At 40.2% G+C, this 19470-nt stretch overlaps 1 protein-coding gene across 2 annotated transcripts in view; it reads left to right on the forward strand.

Moving 5' to 3' along the window:
* LOC311269153 (GDNF family receptor alpha-4-like) overlaps positions 1-12445 on the forward strand; it is a 29393-nt gene extending 16948 nt beyond the window's left edge. For both annotated transcript variants that reach the window (XM_084373178.1, XM_084373179.1), the window contains exons 5-8: positions 730-839; positions 2327-2461; positions 6477-6613; positions 9531-12445. In XM_084373178.1, the coding sequence (XP_084229304.1) occupies positions 730-839; positions 2327-2461; positions 6477-6613; positions 9531-9737 (589 nt within the window). In that variant the 3' untranslated portion in view covers positions 9738-12445. The remainder of the gene's footprint in view (positions 1-729; positions 840-2326; positions 2462-6476; positions 6614-9530) is intronic.
* Positions 12446-19470: the final 7025 nt, after the last annotated feature.

Consider the following 19470-nt stretch of genomic DNA (forward strand, 5'->3'; position numbering starts at 1 on the left):
ATTTAAAACAAGAACAGAGAGGAGCGTTAACTACAGGTGACAGGAGGTTCTTCTGTTTCACACACGGCTGCCATGTGTTTCCTCTGAAACGGTGGGAAAAGCACAGAAACACTCATCACATTCTTATGCTGTCGTCAGTTTTAGCTCAAGCTTTACAGTATTATAGATCTGCTTTAAATTATTCATGATGGGATTTAGCTACAAGTGACAGGATTGTGTGCGCATGTTTAATAAAATAATGGTGAACTTCAGGCTTTTTTAAAATCTACAGCTTGTAAGAGATTATCTGTCACCTTCAGCAACGAGAAATTAATCCTCTCCCTCAATTCTGATTATTGTTACCAATTATTTGACTTTTCAGTGTTTTTCATACTGTGGAAAAATGCTTTTTGATTAGGTTTCCAATGAGCTGTGAGAGCAGTTACTGAAATCCTTGCGTTGTACCAAAACAACACCTGATTTTTAATGCAATGTATGGTTTAAGATTGAGTCCACAGCCACAGTATTCTCTGTTGTGCTTTGATCGCTTACACAACATTGTAGTTTGTGCTGTTTTTGTTTTAGCTCGACCCCAAATCCCGGTATGAAATTGTAAAAAAACTCTAAAAAATGCACACTCTGTTTCTCTGTGCTGACACCTGAACAAGTTTTCTGTATGTGTGTGTGTGTGTGTGTGTGTGTGTGTGTGTGTGTGTGTGTGTGCTGTATTTGCGTGTGTCTGCACCTCAGATCCAGGCTCGCTGATTTCCAACACAACTGCCAGCCCTCCCCTCTGTCTGCCTCCGGCTGTATACGAGAGAGCAGAGCCATGTGCCTGAAGGCCTACGCTGGACTCATAGGTGAGATGGAAGAACAGAAATTAAAGAGGTAGAAGAACCTGACAGGAGGAAAAGTGCAGGATCCAATACTTGAAAAAAATGCTAATTCGACATGTGTTTCTTATCCTGTGCACACAGCCCATACCAACACCCCTTGAAGATAAAAGCAAAAAAGGCTTTATTGATCCACTTAACCTTGTACATTATAAATCTTGTTAAGAGAAAAAACTTTTATATTGCTTTTTATATCGGTGCGCTCTAAAAGTTTGCAGATTAATCCACAAAACAGTCGAAAACCTGCCGGCTCTGCTGTGCACCAGCAGCTAGTGTCTGCACTGAAGTATCCTCAGAGGTATAACATGTAAAACAAACAGTCGATTGTCGAGTCTAATTCCCAGGTCATCAAATACCAAGAATAATCAAAGTAGAAACACATATGAGTAAAAATATGAACATGTAAATAATAATACGAATGATTTACCCGCAAATTGAATTTGGCTCCAACAGACAGAAGGCTGCTCAGAGAGCGACAGGGATGACATTTTTTTGTGGGTTAACGTGAAAGTTAGCATCGCCCAGGTTCCCTACATAAAGGCTAAAGGATTTTTCAATTGGATTTTGGATTATTGCAGAGAATACAGCATGTTTATGGTACTTAAAAAGCTAACGTTTAAATATAAATGAGCTACATCGCAATCGCATGACTTCAATATCACAACCACTAAGCCTCTTACTACACTATACTCACGCATGTTACTATGAACCGATCAATCCACAAGTTGTAAAGTTAGTGTTAGAACAGTTTGCAACTAGGCTTCGCCGGTAAAGATGAGCTAGTGAGTCACGGTGTTCAGAGAAATTATGTTCCATAGTCTCCTTTGTTAGCAGCCATCTTTTAAAATGTATTTTGCAACATATTTTATATTGTGGAACAAAACGTGAAAATCTCTTAAGCTTGTGTTAACCACAGACCTTATTTCAAGCATTTAACTGAAAAAACTTTAAGACGAGGGAACTGGAAGTGATTTCTGGGTTTAAGAACTCATTCCTGCGGCACTCTGTTAACTCGTTATTGGAAATCATCGGATGGTGTTTGACAGTGATATTCGGCCCACATCCTTTCCATTTTGTTGCACTAAAAAACTCTACAGGCGTTCATGAAAAGCCAACTGCCAAAAGCTGCTGCTCTGGGGATTCAGTCAACATCACTTGATTTAAAAATTACATTTCCAGCAGCTCTACGGAGTGATCCAGGTATTATTATTTCCTTTTGTCTCCCATGCTGTGTTTTTCAAAAAGTAATTTTGTGTACCTGCAATTATCAACATCGAAAGCTGGAGCGATGGTGACACTGGATCTCCGGGGGGCTAATAATGTTGGGTAGACAGCATTTTACTTTCTATACAGGAGTGTGCTGCAAATGAAAACCCTCTGTCAGAGGGAAATGCTACTTTAAAAGTTTGTAAAGTTGCACCTCTGACATGACTTTTGTCTTCCTCCATAATTAGGGACCATCATGACTCCCAACTATGTGAGCAACAGCAGCACAGAAGTGTCCCAGTGGTGCATGTGTGACGGCAGTGGGAACGAATGGCAGGGCTGTCAGCGCATCCTGCACATGTTCAGCAACAACATATGTCTGCGTGAGTCATGAGATTACAACAGTAAAGTACAAAATACCTTCAGGGCTGCATGAACACAGTGAGTTATAACATAACAATGAGTTTCCTGCATTAAAATATCAGCATCGTTCAGGATAGAAGGTGAAGTTCTGATCTTTCTGGATTTTCAAACTACAGCAAAGTTTATGGTGCTTTTAGTGTCGTGTGTGTAAAGTTTAAGTTTGTGGTCTGCAGTGAAATGAACCTAACTTTTCCATTTGATTAAATGATGAAGTCAGATATTGGCAATGTCAACCCGCAGGTATGACCTAGTGTTTGTATATAAAGATGGATGACATGACAGCTCCCTGAAAGTGAAGCCAAAACATCTCGATCCCTGGAGGCTGGCTGCTGTTTATTTAACAATATCCCACCCCCTTCTGTTAGCCGATGGGAAATGGGCCAAACTAAAAACTCAAAGTGCACGCCAAATAATTATTTTTCTCCCAAAGTCATTTTCAGAAGTTCTTTCCACACTGATGCAAGTGTTCATTTTTCTGCTCAGTTTGGTTTGGATTAGTTATTTGATGCTATATAAAGAGCGTGTGATGTCTTGATTGACAGCCACGGCTCCACTGCACGATTCAGTAACGGCCAGACTCTGGCTCCAAGTGACGTCAGCGCAAGTTCTCAGTGCCAGTATCCTGGATATCAATTTTTTTTTTACAAGGGGAAGAATGGGAGACACATCATCGATCTTTGTATACAGTCATTGGTGTGACCAAATGACAAACCTGATCAATATTTCTCAAAAGGTAATTGGATAATTGCACATGAAGAAGTGTCCTCAACCATGGTAATAAGGTGACATATTGAAAATAAATACATTATAGATTATTCTAAGGGGCTCTGTAGAACTTCTGTGTTGTGCTGGAGGCACGTCGTTAGTTTATGCTAGTGGACTCCATTTCTAAATTAGTGTTAGCTACTGTTGCTCTCTGTTAGCTTAGCGGAGACTGAGCGAACGTGCAAGTCACATCCTTTGGACTGTCTCTGAAAATCTGACCCAAGTCCTTCACAAAGTTATTCACAGTCCGGCAGCATTAAGCAGCTTCAACAAATTGCCCACAGGCTTTGTATAGGCAACTGGGAGAGATGGGGGAGGTCTTATTTTTCACGTCAGGTTACAATCTGCTCACATGTGGCCAATAAAAAAGTGATTAACACACGTAAACTACTACAAATTGTTACATTGAGACCCTTTAAGTGTGCTTGCTCACATGGATGCAGCTCATGTCAGTAATACTCAGGACTATTCTAACTTTATGAATATGTTTATGTAAATGTATTGAACCTTTTTGGCCATTTACTGTATGTTTATGGACATTCACACTTCAGGGTTATGTTTCAGTGTATGTCAGTAATAAAGGCTCTTATCATTAGCCTTTCTGGTGCTGAAACAAGTTCCAAAGAATTTTGAGTAGATGCGGTCCGGTATTTTAAGAGACAAATGTTTCAAAACTTCAGACACTGTGCATTCTGACTTTATGGAGTCATTTACAATAACTGTCAATGCTCAAATAAGAAGATAATGTCACAGGAAATGCTACCTAATAGCTGTCAAATCTGAGTATAATCTAAATTGATCTGACTGAGCCTTTTATAATGTGCATTAATACAGAATTTAGATGAGGTGGGTCGTAATTGATGGTTGAGAGGGCAAACCATTGAACCGTAATGTTTTCTTATAAATAAATAAATGGCAAGAGACGTTCACATTCTCCCCTGTGTCTGGTTGGCTGCCAAATGTGAATGTGATTTCCAAGCTCTGTGCAGTCAATGAAACCTCTCTCCAAATCTGATAAACATAAAGTGGCTTCTTGTTGAAGTGCTGCCAAACCAGCAGAGGTCAAAAAAGCACAAAAATATCCCTCAAGAAGTGTTGAAACTCCAGGCCAGTCAGGTTGTTTCAAATGAAATAAGCATGTAAGTGTCGTCCAACTAATCAACCCGTAGATGATGATTTTAATCAGCACTCTGTGTTCCTACACTTCACTATTTCTCTTAGTCATCCAAAAAATAGTCTTAAATGTTAATAGGGAAAAATTAATTGTGACTTCAGAGTAATGCAAATTGAAGACAGAAGAACAAAGGGAGTGTAGCCCTTGCTTGAGGTAACTCAATTAATATTTATTTTCCACATCCCTCCCTTTAGCCAGTGTTAGATAAGCTACAACTACAAGTACGACGGACCATTTATTGAAGTCAATTTTCACCCAAATCTTTGGACCAGATACAGTGCACAGGTTTAAGGTTAAAACACGACTCTGCAACAAGACTTTACAACAATGCAAGTGGCTCTGTGAGGCAGCGGCAGTGCTTTGAGCTGAATGGTTAATGTCAGCATGGTAACATGCTCATAACAAGCTCACAGCTGAGCTGGGATGTGATCTCAGTGTAGTGGCTGCACCGGTTATCACAACTTCCAATATCATCAGGCACACTAGCCCAAAAAGCAATTCCCCCATAGCCTACACAATCATGGGAAGACGACAGGCCATAAAACAGTGATTGGATTTTCCTGAGAGTCACACAATTATTCTTTTAATTATTAGAATAAGAGGATTTGGAAAGTCTAGAAGAACCGTATGATAATATTTTATCTGATTCATGTGGGCTGGGAGCTAACACGAATCAACCTGCTCGACTGGAGAACGACTACACAGTTTACACACACTATTCTCCACTTGCACAGTGTAGTGTGATGTATATCCGCTTTACAAACTGAACGTCCTTTTGCTTCTGGTGCTGCGGTATATGTCTATAGATATCTCAGTGCTTTTTCATCCCTAACTTGTTTATTTTTTGTGTATAGGCTACAGTGTTTTTAACATTATTGATCATTTAGATAATCATGTGGGTGTTTTTAACTTGCGAGGTTAGCCTGTCAGCTAGCCTAGCTCTGCATATTCACATAAGTCTCTGATTTGTGATTTAAATCAATTTTCCAGCAATGAGGTCAGAGCTTTACTGCTCGCTTCCACAAGACACTTTCTGTTTTGGTAGCACTTCCAAGCACAGAGTGTAAAAACGAGCCACAGCGACCAAATGTTTGTGTGTGGCTAGCTAACGTCACTAACGGTTATTTATACATCTTTGAAGTCAGAATGTTAAAAATACTATGCACAAAAAAACTTTTAACAATATATACAAAGCAAACTGTGAAAAGTGAAGTGAAGTTATGGATGAAAAAGCACTGAGATAACTAAAGACTTAAACTGTAGAGCTGGCACCGGAAGCAAAAGGATGTGGTGAGGAGGCTTTTTTTCTTAGTCTAGGCATTCACCTGGTGAGCAACTTTCAAATAAATGAATGAGACGCCAATAATTACATGCTTATATATTACATCCTCATAATGACAAGGATGACATGCTAATGTTTAGCAGCTATGTTTACCATGTTGATCTTTGTTTAGCATGTTAGCATGCTAATATTTACTTACGAGCAATAAACAAAAAGAACTTCAATGGCTGATGAAAATGTCATTAGTTTTGCAGGTATCAAATCAAAAACAGTATTATTGGACAAAAAGGTTTTTTGACCCATTAATGGCACGAGATGAAAAGTCACCAAATCACCAGAGTTATTACATTTCATCCACACAGGGACATGGATGTGTGAACCAAATTGGCAATCCATCCAATAATCCTGGAGATACATCAGTCTGTACCAAAGTGTTAGACAATATCTCCATCCTGAGAGCCATGCCACTTGTGGCTTAGAAATTTTCGATACTTTAATTTTATTTAACAGGGATGATGCAGGTTAACATAGTTGCAAAAAGAATGTAAAGTTTAGAAAGTTTATAGCTATTGCTAATTTGCAAATCCAAGTAATTTTCTTACTTGCACATTTAGATGTATTTTGCCCAGTCATTCGCAGTATTTACAGAGTTGGTTGGGTATAAAAGCTCATAAAAGTCAGTATTTTGGCCATGCTTCAAGGATGAATAACGATGTAAACCTAATGAAGACGGCCCCTGCTGGTTCTGTTTCAGGCAATGCCATCAGCTCCATGGGAATCTCTGCACCTCCTCCTGTGGAAAACACGCCCGTGCCAGCTTCTCAGCCCTCCCCTCGTATCTACCAGGAGAAGGTCCACGTCAGCGTTAACACTCTTCCTGAATTCAACAGTGTAAGCGCTCTCTGATTTTTCACTGTCTCACCATATGCTAGTGTTGGACTCTTGCTACAAGCTGAATTGAGGAAGTGGTTGACTGTGTATCAGATAGTAACACCTCAGTATCACCAGGGACTGTAGCAGCTCCGTCCTCTACCCCTACCTCTCATCCGGCTGAGGATTAGCCGTAGGTGTTTGCAGCATTAGACTAAACCCTTACTGTTAATATTCATGTATGCACACCCATCCGCCCTATATTCCCCATTTTCTGACCATTTTAATCCTCATTCCACATATCCTATCCTCCTTTCCCACAATCCTTCACAGTGGGGAGACCTGCCTCTGGTGGGCTGCATATTGGACCTCCAGATATACAGTTTATTTAAAGATGATTGATTTGAGTTGCACTGAAGTTGAGATGATGAATTCTTATTCCATTAACAAAGTGAAAGTCTCCTTCAATAAAACATTATGTTATTAACTTTAAAGATTTGTAAGGCATGGCCAGAATTTGAAGGTTGCTCCAAAACTATAGCAGGCAGCATAACCACTTCCTGCTGCTCAGCATATTCTTTGCTGTAGCTATCTAGCTGCCATTAGCAAGTAGTTCAGTTACTGTAGCTGCGGAGCTAAGTGGCCCCATTAGCTGACAGGAGCCTGCCCGCCCCGCAACCTCAGGTCATAGCGAGAGTCAGAGGGGATTACAGTGGCTCTGACCAGGACTATGTTTCCAGGACAAGAAGACACAGCAGGTGGGGGCAAGAGAGAGGTGAAATGCTAAAGAGAGTCGACCAGGGTGTGCTTGACCCCACCTCCTTCTTACCATCTACATGTCCCCCATCCATTACCATGGCCTTGACTTCCTCTGCTGTATGCTGACAACACCCAGCTGAATCTCAGCACCAGCCCTGCCTGCAGAGTTTTGGGGACAGAGCTTTTAGTGTAGCAGCCCCCACCAGTTGAAACTCTCTCCCAGCAGAGAGCCTAGACGTTGCTTCCATTGTGACCTTCAAAAGCCCCTTAAAACCTTCCTGCTCTCCAAGGCCTGAGTTCTTCGTTAATGGTTCCTTCCTGGCAATCACTGCTGCTATTATTTTCTGTTCTTTGTGCTATTTATTTTTTCTCCTTCCTGTGTAGTGTCCTTTGGTCCCTTGAAAGGCAATGTATAGATGCAAGTTATTATTATTATTATTTCTAAACACGTCATTGGGGAGTGATTGATGAAAACTATTAGCCTTTTTACTTTGACATTCTGGGGTCAGTGTTTCCTCTTCATTTTTTTATTTCCGCAGCCAGATATTCTGAAAAGTTGGTGGAAGGATACCCATAAAAAAATGAGAGAAAATTCAATAATAATGGAATTTTAATACAGAAATTGGAAGTAAATTATAATTAAGACAAACTTAAATGTAGTTTCAAAATCTCATCAACTAGAAGTTGTTTTCAATCAATAAATAAATCAAGCAATCAAAGATTATAACACCTTTCATGCAGGCTAGTGCAGTTCAAAGATATTAACAGATGACTGACGAGCCATTAAATAAGACAGGACATGTGTAGGCTGTAATAGAGTGAAATAAAAACTAAATAAGATAAATATAAAAAGACAAAACAACGATAACTAGAGACCACCTTGCGATGGAATCATGATGGAGTCCACATCCAGTTTTAAACTCGGCCCTCATTTTGATCTCAGGTGCACACCTGTGAAGTTTCATGACTGTATCACCCACCCGCCAGCACAACAGCTGTGAGTGTGCACAGTTGTGATGATATCGCAGTGACAAGATCTGTCCACAGATAGATAGACGGACATAAAACACCTGGCGAAGTAGTCAACACTGCTTCCGTGTTACAATAGGTGTCTCCAGGACACACACACACACACACACACACACACACACACACACACACACACACACACACACACACACACACACACAAGGTGAAAACATTGGCAGCTGACGACGCTGTCCTGGCTGGTGAAAAAAATAACATAAAAATAATGATGACAATGGAAAACAATACATCAAAATATTTCAGTGGGAAGTTAGCTGGAAAATCTTTAGTTTGTATCAAGATTTTTACATTTGAAAACGTTTGTATTGTTCGCGTCACTCAAATAAACAGAGGTGAAATGTGTGTACAGCTGCAGACAGCAGATGGTGGAGAGCAGCCGGGGTGTTTACCTGTTTACAGGATAGTCTCCCCCCACAGCCGCCACTGTGACTTCATGCTGAGTCTGTTTTAAAGTGCCTGTGTGGAGGGACACAAATCAGATGGCAAAGGCCACTTCTGTTTGATGCACACTGGAAATGTCTTTAGACTGTGTGTTTTATTTGTATTCCTGTTGGCAGCAAACCTCACACACTCATCCTGTCTTATCTCGGGGGACAGATTGGTTGCGAGCCAAGTAATGTTGATCTAGATCTGGGACTTCTGCCAAAACTGTTATTGTTATGGTTATTATGTGGTTATTGTTTTCTTAGCCACAATGATACATGATTGCTTTTTATACATACCTCCAAGTCAGGATAATTCAGAAAAAATGTAAGTGAGGCATCATCAGACTGCACTTGCACTGATAATAGCTTTTTATTACCGTTATAAAGACTTCATGCTTCCACACTCTAGGTGCATCCCCTCTTTTTACAAGAATGAACAGTATATAATTAGGAATCAATGCTTCTATTTCAGGCACAGGTTGGACACAATGAAAGAAACACCTGAGAAAATACTTTGAACTATTACAGCATGTCTTAATGTAACAGTTTAGCCTCCTGGTTGTTTCCCCTGCAGCTTAAATCTTCATGTACTTTCAAATTCTGTTGACTGTTTTGGACTTTTTCCTGACGTTTACATCCTGAACTTCCCTCCACGCTCCACCTCTTCTGTTAATTGGAAGAATCACTCTTTCCCTGCTTTTTTGCAGATGGAGGACAGCGAGCAAGACGAGCAGCAGGAGGAGGAGGGGAGCGAGGAATTCAACGTCATCCCACCGTACTCTGAGAAGGACTCTAACATCGAATCTGGTGCAAGAGGGAGTAAACGGGGAGCGGCTAGCCAGGCGGTGCCCGTGTTGCCACTGCTGCTGCTTCTGCCCACACTCATTGTGGACTGGGAGTGTTGGAGCTTCTGAAGCCTCCATCTCATTCTCCGCTCATATTTTACTCAAATCCATCACAGGGCTCAGAATGAACCGCGGAGGACAATTGCAAGGAAGAAACGCTCCGTTTCTCTTTCATTATTTTTCCTGACTTTATTTTACAATTGAGTTCCTGCTATCACTGCCTCCTCAAGAGTTAAAGATATCAGACAGCAGTCCCGCAGTATCTGCCATGTCTTTGCTCTTATAAAACCAAGCGAACAACGCAAGCAGATATATAAGTGCATGGGTGAATTTAGAAATGCTGTCTGGGCAAGTACTCTATCTAGAGCCTGCTCCACACTCAAAGTACATCCTCTCTTTTAACAAGAAGCACGTCGCCCAAGGCCACATCCACTATACAGACTCCCAAAAACCATAACCAGTCCACTCCACTGCAACCAGGCCCGAGCACGGCTTTTGATTTCCATTTCATGACTCGTGTCACATCCGTTTCTCCGTCGCCCCTTCGGCTCTCCCTCTCCCTCCTTCCTACTATGGTTGAGTGAGATAATCCACTTTACAACAAGCTAATAAGAAACTGCACCACACTTAAAGCGCTTAGTACCATCCAGAAAAAATAACACTTTTTAAAAGTGCCTCATTTAAGAGGTGATAAGACATGAAGCGATGGGTTGTCGCGTTATATATGAGAGATCGCACGCCTTTTCAACCTTTGCTTCTTCTCACTTTGTGCATCATGAAACAGAGAGCAACAGTCACTCTCTGCGCTGCTTCTTTTGTTCACACGCCACTTAGTATTGTTGCTAGCAGGGCGAACGGCTGAGAATTCAACCACGGGCAAAAGTAATGAGATCAAATTCTATTGTACAAATGACGAGCGGAGAAAAGCAACACGAGCAATTATGGCACAATTCAAATTACTAAGCATGCAGCGAAAGTCTGGAGTAAGGCTCAGGGGAGGAAATAGCCAATTTACTGCTGTCATACCCTCTCACTTTTTTATCCTCAGGAGATGTGTTTTTAGTGCTCCTTCCCCATCATGTGCTTTAGATATTGTGAGAGCGAGATGCGCAGATAGGGACGGACACAGGAGGCTGTAAAGCCTGCTGGCTGCTCTCATCATTGAGCAGCACACTGAGCCATTCTCTCTGCCTGAAATAGCTTCTGCTGATGTTAATGATTTTTCTCTCTTATGGCTCATTTTCTTGTAAAATTACTCAGCTGCAGGGATGAAGGTAAAGATAAGTATGGTGAAGTTTTTGCAGAGAGAGAGTTTGCAAGAAACAACCCGTCTGAGCTCTGCAATGATATATTATGGTTATATATTCGTTTTATTTAAAAAGAAATGGCATGTATAAATTGCAGCAGTACTATGGCGGTTGACTTCAAGCAGCAGTGCACTGACTTCACCGTCTTCAGACAGATCAGAACGGAAAATTTCCAAAGACATATGAAAAAGAAATAATTCACTTGAGGAGGCAGTATAGCCGTGCCACTTTTCCACCCCCCACTGCTGGACTTGTTTACATGATGGTTTATTGACGTGGTGACTGAACTTCTGATAAGGACACGCAGTATAAAGGCAGAAACGCACTGGAAGCGTATGAGCTGCGCTTCGACAAATGTGATGCACTCTCAACTCCCAACTTTGATTTCTAGAAGTCAAAGTGGGACTTAAGTGGATGTTGTAAGGTTAGTACACCTGTTGCCCACCTCAGGGCAAAATGACATCATGCCGGTTTTTGACCACTTTATTGTTGAGAGTTTAACTACAGGAAGCGAAGAGGTGGGTGAGGAAAAGACCAATTAACAGAGCTCTGAAGTGTGACTGCGAGCTTAGAAGGTGGAAAAAAATAACATATTTGGACAGAATCTTTGAAATACAAAGTCTGGCTGGACAACCAGCTGGCATCCGCTTTATATGTGACCCGAAACCAGGCGATAAAAGAGATGTGTTGAAAAATAAACACACGCAAGAACCATTAGCCATCACAGTGTCACAGTGCTGCAGCATCCAGTGTTAAGTGTCAATACCTGCATCCAGTGCGCTCTGGCCTTGATGAATGAATGTGAGTTTACATGTATTTTCACATTTCAATAGGTTTGTTTATATTTGTAAACTATGTAAAGTAAACATTTTCATTAACACGGCTTGTAAGTTTTCGATGAGTTCAGGAGTTTCAAAGGAAAAAAAACGCGGCTACACTTTATATTAAGGGTTTCCAATCATTCATTTAAGTAATACGTGACTCTTTACGAATGATGAAGTCACTATTACTTCATGTGATTAGTTCACACTTATTAGATCATCAGGTAAGAATAGTTAAAGGGTAACTCCACCCATTTTATACATTAAAGGGGTGGGGGGTTTACAGGTCTTGGGGAGTATGTGAAAAAGTAGTATAAAGCCTTTTGTGGCTCCAGAGGAAGCTGCATGTAATCTGATAAACTGCCTCCAGTAAGTTAGTCAGTAAGTAAGTAAATGATTTACACCCTTATTATAAAGTGTTACCAAAATTCTCCATCCATATATCAAATGTGAATATTCCCCCAGTTAGTTTTTAGATTGTATCTTGAGACACTATGTATGTACAGTTTGTTTCACATGCTTCTTTTAAAGACATATCAAACATGCCAAATAATTCTGACTGTAATGTGTAATAACTGTGTAATGTTGTGACATAGCAGGACAGTGTGCAGCTTTGTTAAAGGAAGAATAAAAGTCACATCGGAAATTTCCACGTCTGACAGAAAAAAAAAAAGCGCCTTTGAATGACAAAGAAATGACTGCTGTGTGTGAACATCTAACATTTTCTTCTCCTGAACACTTATAGGGAAAAACTGATGCATGCTGGTGGGATACATGATAAAATATTAATCAAAAACTGAATGGTTTAGAAACTGTAAATAAATGATAAGTCTCTGGTTTTATCTGGCTCACAGCCACACCAGACATACTGAGCCAGGACTCTCGTGTTTATAATTTAACGTCTGACTGATGGAGGTGATTACAGGGTCTTGGGGCTTTTACATCCAAAATGACACCACTGGCAGGAACAAGCTACAGTGGAATGATTCTGAGAAAAAAAGAGAGAGGCTGTAATGGAAACTGGCATTGGCCTGCACTTTAATTATAAAAAGAACAGCATGAGGGCTCTGGCCCTTTGTTTTTTTATGTCCAAATTCAGCCAACTGTCTACAAAGTTAAGTTATGCTTTATTAATGCCCCGGGGGAAAAATTACCCTCTGCATTTTAAACATCCTTAGTATTTAAGAGCAGCGGGCAGCCGCAAAACCCCCAAGTTCTGAGGCCAAAACCTCAGAAGAACCATATCAGTGGTTTGCATGTTTTACTACAAATTATATACTTACAGCTTAACATTTTGTAAACAATGGTGTGTTTGCTGCTGTCGAGAAGAACTTTTCTCTACAGTTCCAGACATCACTGGTTTCTAGTCGCTTCTCTGAGTTACAACCCTTAAGATGTGCTGAAGCTGCGTAGTCCATTACAAGGAACGTTTTTTGACGATGTTACGTTATTGTTACACAGACATTTTGGCTTGTCATACCAAAAAGGAAAAGCACAGGTGCTACTGATATCCATAATACCAGGGCCTTGAAACAGAAGCCGCTAAACAAAATCCAGCATTCATCACGTTACCTGTTCAATCAAAAAGGCCTTTTGATGCCTGTCTTGATGTTAATTGTTATAGATTGCAGAACTAAAGCAAGTTTGAAGATTTTTTTGATTGATATTCATGCTTACGGCGTGGCTCCAAGGCAGTGGTTCCCATCCTTTTTAAACCATGGCACTCACCTGGGAGCCGAGTTCATTTGCTCTGGCAGATGTGTCTGGTACTCCTTCCATTCAGATAGATTTCCATCTGATCTGGTCCAGATTGGGCAAATCACAACTGTTTAAGTAAAATAGGGCTGCTTTGATATGATGGCTGGCAGAGGAGCATTACCTTTACAGATCTGAAAAGTCACATATCGCATTTTGCGCCTCTGATTCGTTGTAGGTCTATCCAAAAGCGTACAGCGGACAGTCTCATAAAACATGGCATGCTGAACAAATATGAGTCAAGGTTCTGTTACCACGTTGCCCCAGTACCCCAGTAGCTCCATTGGTGGAGGATGTGCCCCATGTACAGAGGCTGTGTCCCAGGTTCTGTCTCCCCAGTTCCTGACACTCTTCACCTGTCCTGTCAAATAAAGCCATGAAAAGGTACATATATTTGTGCAGATTGTGACCAGACCATTATTTTCTTTCCTGCTTGAAAGGGGACGAAGAATCGCCCCAACTTGCATTGGTCACTCCGCCCTTCGTCACACGTTTCCTTGCTCTGATTCACTGTAGGTCAATCCAATTGATTCAAGAGGCAGTTTGGTCTGCGACCGCTGATAACACCCTTTGGCAATCAAGAATCAAGTGAGAGGGACCAGACTCATACGCATTGCCATACTCATTTTTCCCATGGCAGCCATCAACTTGATGTATTTTCTGCTTTTGTCTTCAGATGTCTTTTGAACTTTTTTTAAGGCACCATTGCTCTATTTCAATTTTTTTTTCTACAGATGATGTTTTAAGGTGGGACACTCATCCTTCCTTCCTCATGAAACCATGAAGCCTAGTCGTTTCCACCATACAGTCTAATTATAGACTGTGTTGTGGGTCTGTGTTGAGGGCTTAAATATTTCAGCACAGTGACAAATCTCTCCATCATGGCTGCGACAGTCATTATTTCTGACTGCTGATTTTTGTTAAGTTAAATTATTGTAATGAGGCAATTAATGGGGTTTCATAAGTGTGCCAATTGAATTTCAAGCTCCATTAAAATTAATGTAAACCGACAGCTGCCTGGAACAGCAAATACATTTGAAATACAAAAATCGAAAACTATATAACAGTACATGCACTTGAAATTGATCGGAGAAGCCTACTACTGGCTGACCACTTTTAATTTGGGGGGTCAGGAAATAGGAGAGAACAACTGCAGTCGCAAACTCAGGACCTTCCTTCTGCGAGGCGACAGTAATCACAACCGAGCCGCTGTGCCGCCCCAGGAGGCACTTGAGCTGCCTAATATCCCAGCACTGTCCTCCTACCGCATAATATATATAAAAGATAACCAGTTATGTTAATTTGGTTATTAATTAAGTAAATTAGTGCATTCATTTGCAGATAATCCTATGTCAACATACAGTACTCGTCACATAATGCACAGAATGTATTAATATGAACTCAGGCATGAACTCAGAATCTTAAAGCACTAAGGAAAATTAGGCTTTCTTATTAATATGATAATTTGTGCAGCAAGAAACGCTGCAGTCTAATCAGATCACCCACTTAGTTTCTCTCCAGTTTCTAACATTCTGTGCTGTTCTCCAAAGAATTTGTCTCCACAAGCACACGACACTGAGCAAACATAAGCAAGATTTACTTGTGTGTAAAGGTGATTCATTTTGATTTTTTTCTGATGCAATTTGGAGCTAAGTGATGAAACCAGAAAATCAGGAGGGAATATAAAAGCAGCTATATGGCATGACTCAGAAGAGTATTCCTCGCAACAGATTTGATTGAACAGCAATCACACAGCCATTATAATGGAAAGTGTTTTTCACGGCTGAAGTATTTGAAATTTCCCTCAAGAGAGATCCGGTGGACGATGAACTAAACACAGTTGTAACATGCTTTACATGCAAACGTTAAAAATCTGAATGTTGCTGATTTTTTGCATGTATGAACAGGAGATGTTTTTAACAGTTATATTATTTTCTCCGTCTGTTATAAAAAACAAATCTAATTTGTCTTAGTCCGTCTCTTCTGCCTCTGCTCACCATTCAGTTAACATGTTTTACTGCAACACTCTCTCCTAGAAATTACTTTCATATACTACTAAATTGTTTTTGCAATTACTCTGTACATTATGTTCAGAGGCAGTGTTTTTTAGAATAAATGAAGTGCTACAACTAACACTTTTGACTTTCGGCTGCTATTGAAAGATCAGATAGTAGGGTAGAAAACAAGGGAAATACATGTTTTGTTTTTTTTACATTTTGCCAGTCGTGGGAGAAGTATTCAGCTCCTGCATTCAAAATCTTATTTAAATAAAAGTATAAAAGTAGCCTAATTTGTCAGAAGTGAAATGATCCCTGTCAGTAAATAACTTCTATGTACAGTGTTTTTGGATTAATATTACTGCTTCATCCATGTGTATGTTACATTTTGCTGCTGTAGATGTTTATGGCTGAGCTCATTGTAGATGAAAATGCTCAGAAAAACACGTAACTCTCCAAGTTTGTCAGAAAAACTCTAATTCAGATTCACCAAATTTGGAGATACATGGTTTTCATTGGACAGGAAGGTTATAAACTAATGTAATCTAAAAAGTAACTAGGAACAAAAGCTATCAGACAAATGTAGTGGAGTTAAAAGTAAATATTTGTCTCTGAGATGTGCTGGTGTAGGAATATAAAGTTGCATAAATGGAAATACTCTACACACTTGCTATACTATACAGCACTTGCACAATGTACATATTAGTAAATGAACTAATATTGGTGCGCCTTGCTAGAAACATTAATTAGCTTTTCGTCATTATGTTTAAGGAGTAGTCGATGTATCATGTTTCACATTAGTGGTATATCAACATAATTCATAAAGGGGGGTTTGTGTAAGCACATCTCCTGTAATTTAATTATGATGGCTGGATTCCATTTAGCTGTTACATTTGCAGGGTCCTGGATTTTTTCACGCTGGCTCACTGTCACACTGTCATGACATACTGAACACTTGAATAAAAACAGAGCCATCGTTAATGTTATTAGCACCTGTGCTTTTCCCACTATGACAAGTCAAAATGTCTGCTGTAAAAAACAAGCCCGTGAACCGACTAATCTCCTGCCTACGTGCCTGTTTTGTCATGGTCCTGTCATTGCTGCCTCTTTTTCTGGGTTTTTGTGGTGTCTTTCCAGTTCGCACACTTTCTCTTCCCGTTTTCCTGCTCCTCCCCAGTCTGATTTAGCCTCCACACCTGCCCTGCATTAGCCTCGTCAGCCCTGCCTGGTTCCCAGAATGTTTCCCGGCCTATCAGCTCCTTTCCTGCTCTCCCGTTTCTTCACATCAACATGCCCCTCATCCCCTCGTAAGTCGAGTTGGCAGTTCAGTCTTTGCAGAATCGTCTGTTCACTTTACCTGTTCCTGAAAAAGTTCTGCCATTGATCCATCTGCTGTTCTCTCTTGCATTTGGGTCCATCTTCTACACTATTTGTGTAACATGCTCACTTGCAGACATAGTATTTACCACTTTGATAGCTTTATCAGATTGCCCTGGATTTTCTCTGGTTTGCCTGCCAGCCTTTATTACCCTTTATTTGAAATCTGGCTGCAGTCCCTTTAGTATTGTCTTTTTACCCCATTAGGTGGAAGAGAGTTCAAACGTATAGCAAGAAAACTGGCAAACCACTTAATGGCTGGTGGGCTCAGGGTCAGAGCCACCTTAATCATGCTCTTTTTTTTTTTTTTTTTTTTTTTGCACACTGCATCCAAGAGGGCACTTTGGCAACATTTGATTCAAACACGAGGGCACCTGGAGGGGCAATGAATCTGTTCCTAACCAAATCTAGTCCGTCTCAATTCAGTCTTACAGGATGTTAACCAGATTACATGCTGCTTTCCATCTTCCAGCCAAAGAAAACAGCAAATACTATTTGAAAATAGCACTGTCAAACTAAATAAATAAATAAAATAGAAACATCAAAACAACAAACAAAATTACACTGAAAATGAAAATATCTATCTTTTTCTATCACAAGGGCAGATTTCATAGAATGAACCCTGGCCTGTCAAGTGTCTGCAGGATTTCATCAACACAAAACAACCGTGGATGATTTCACTGATTAGCACACCTTGAAACAGAAAGGGTGAAGTAATCAGTGAAGGAGCAGAATTTGTTGTTGACAAAACCTAGTTTCAGCTCTGCTTTTTATCCCAACTGTCCTGCTTTTTTGCTGTTTTTTTGGGATGTTTTTAACTGGGATGGTATAGACTGTTCTTTAAAGGTTTAGGATGTCCTTTTGTGTGCATATTGGAAATTTTTCTGTATCATAATGTGCTGCAAATGGGTTACAGACTTTACATTTTTAAGAGAGACGTTTGCTAAAGGAGCTCTGCATTATTTTAACATTGAGGTGCATGTTGTGATAATGGTCTGAGGGCATGCTTTTTCGCTTTCTTCCAATGAGAGTTCTATGAGAATATTGAAACCACTGTGTCTGTATGATAATTATGAAGCTACAGCCACTTGCCACTTAGCTTAGCTTAGCAAAACTCAAAGATTGGAGTGTCTGCTTGCTCACTGACTCCTAAACTGTTTGTCTCTCAGCTGAATTTGGGAATAATGTGGTCGGCTGCATAAAAATATATAAGTAAATGATACTTTTATTATTAAATTATATGTATTTGTAGAAATAATCAAAGAAAGACAAACTTCATGGTTTGTTTGTTGTTGGGTATTGAATTGTTTCCAGTACTTGAAGATACAAGATGTTGTTTGTGTGCCAGTGGCTTCGTGAGTCATTATTGTGGTAATTTTCTGAACCGGAACATCTCAATCGACACTTTATACCTCCCACCATTTCATAGAGCCAGTTCACCTGCTGATTCCTGGCGGCCACATGCAGAGAGGTACATACAGCAGCTGCTGTCAACAGTCCAGCTTCTCTTTGTGTGTGACTCAGGAAAATTACATCTGCGAGGATTTATTTATTTATTTTTTTTCCACCTACATGATGATAGGGTCAAACTAACATTATGGGATTTTGAAAGTGCATTATGATGTTGGATGTGGCTATTCACACCATCAAAACTCCATCATTACTTTGTAAAAATGATTTAAAAAGAGCGCTGCAACCCATTAGCCAGAACAGATTTTACAATAATTTCCTAAAACCGTGCATATGTTAAAACTTTATTTAGGTTCAGTTTTCAATTTTATGTTGTGACGCTGCTATGCCTTTCGTCTGGTTAGGTTAAGACACAAAAACTACTTGGTCACTAGATAATATCTTGTTTTGTCTTACCTCGATCTGTCGCCACAAACATGGCTGGAAATTATCCCGATGTCATTAAAAGTGTCCAGTGGTTTCAGTCTTACAAATGTTGAAAGGTCGTGGTCCCTCATTAGAAATAAGGAAACGCCGTCTCTAACAATGGTCTCTGGCTTCACAGGTGTCAGCTGTCATGACAACCCCATGAATGTCAGCTTCTATACATGTAACGTGAATGTGATATTACGCGTACTGTATGTAGAAATGTCAGTATGGTACTGTATGTATGGCACGTACAGATTTGAACATACCCGTGGTTTGGAGAAATGGAAAATGCCAACATTTTATTCTGGGGACTGGGCTGAGCTCAGTGACATTTTGTGGCCTTCAAACTTTTGTGCAGAAATAACAACAGTCATCACACCTGTAAATACAATACCTGTGGAGCAGATTTCTGTCACACAAGTTAGGGTGGTGATGGTGTGCAATTATTTTCATCCAGGTGTTGGGACCTTGATTGTAATGTGCTCTGACATTTTGCAAAGAAAATAAGCCTACCTTCAATTGCATGTGAGGAAGAGGGAAGTGCTTCCTGATGTGAATCTATAACCGAGAAATAGGCAGACTTTATTGCTCTGAGCTCTATTTTGAATTCTATACAATCTGATTTCCTATAGTTGTATCAATTATGAGCAGATGAACAGTCTCTGGT

Source organism: Pagrus pagrus, assembly GCF_965226575.1.
Source record: "Pagrus pagrus genome assembly, chromosome: 14".
Lineage (NCBI taxonomy): Eukaryota > Metazoa > Chordata > Actinopteri > Spariformes > Sparidae > Pagrus > Pagrus pagrus.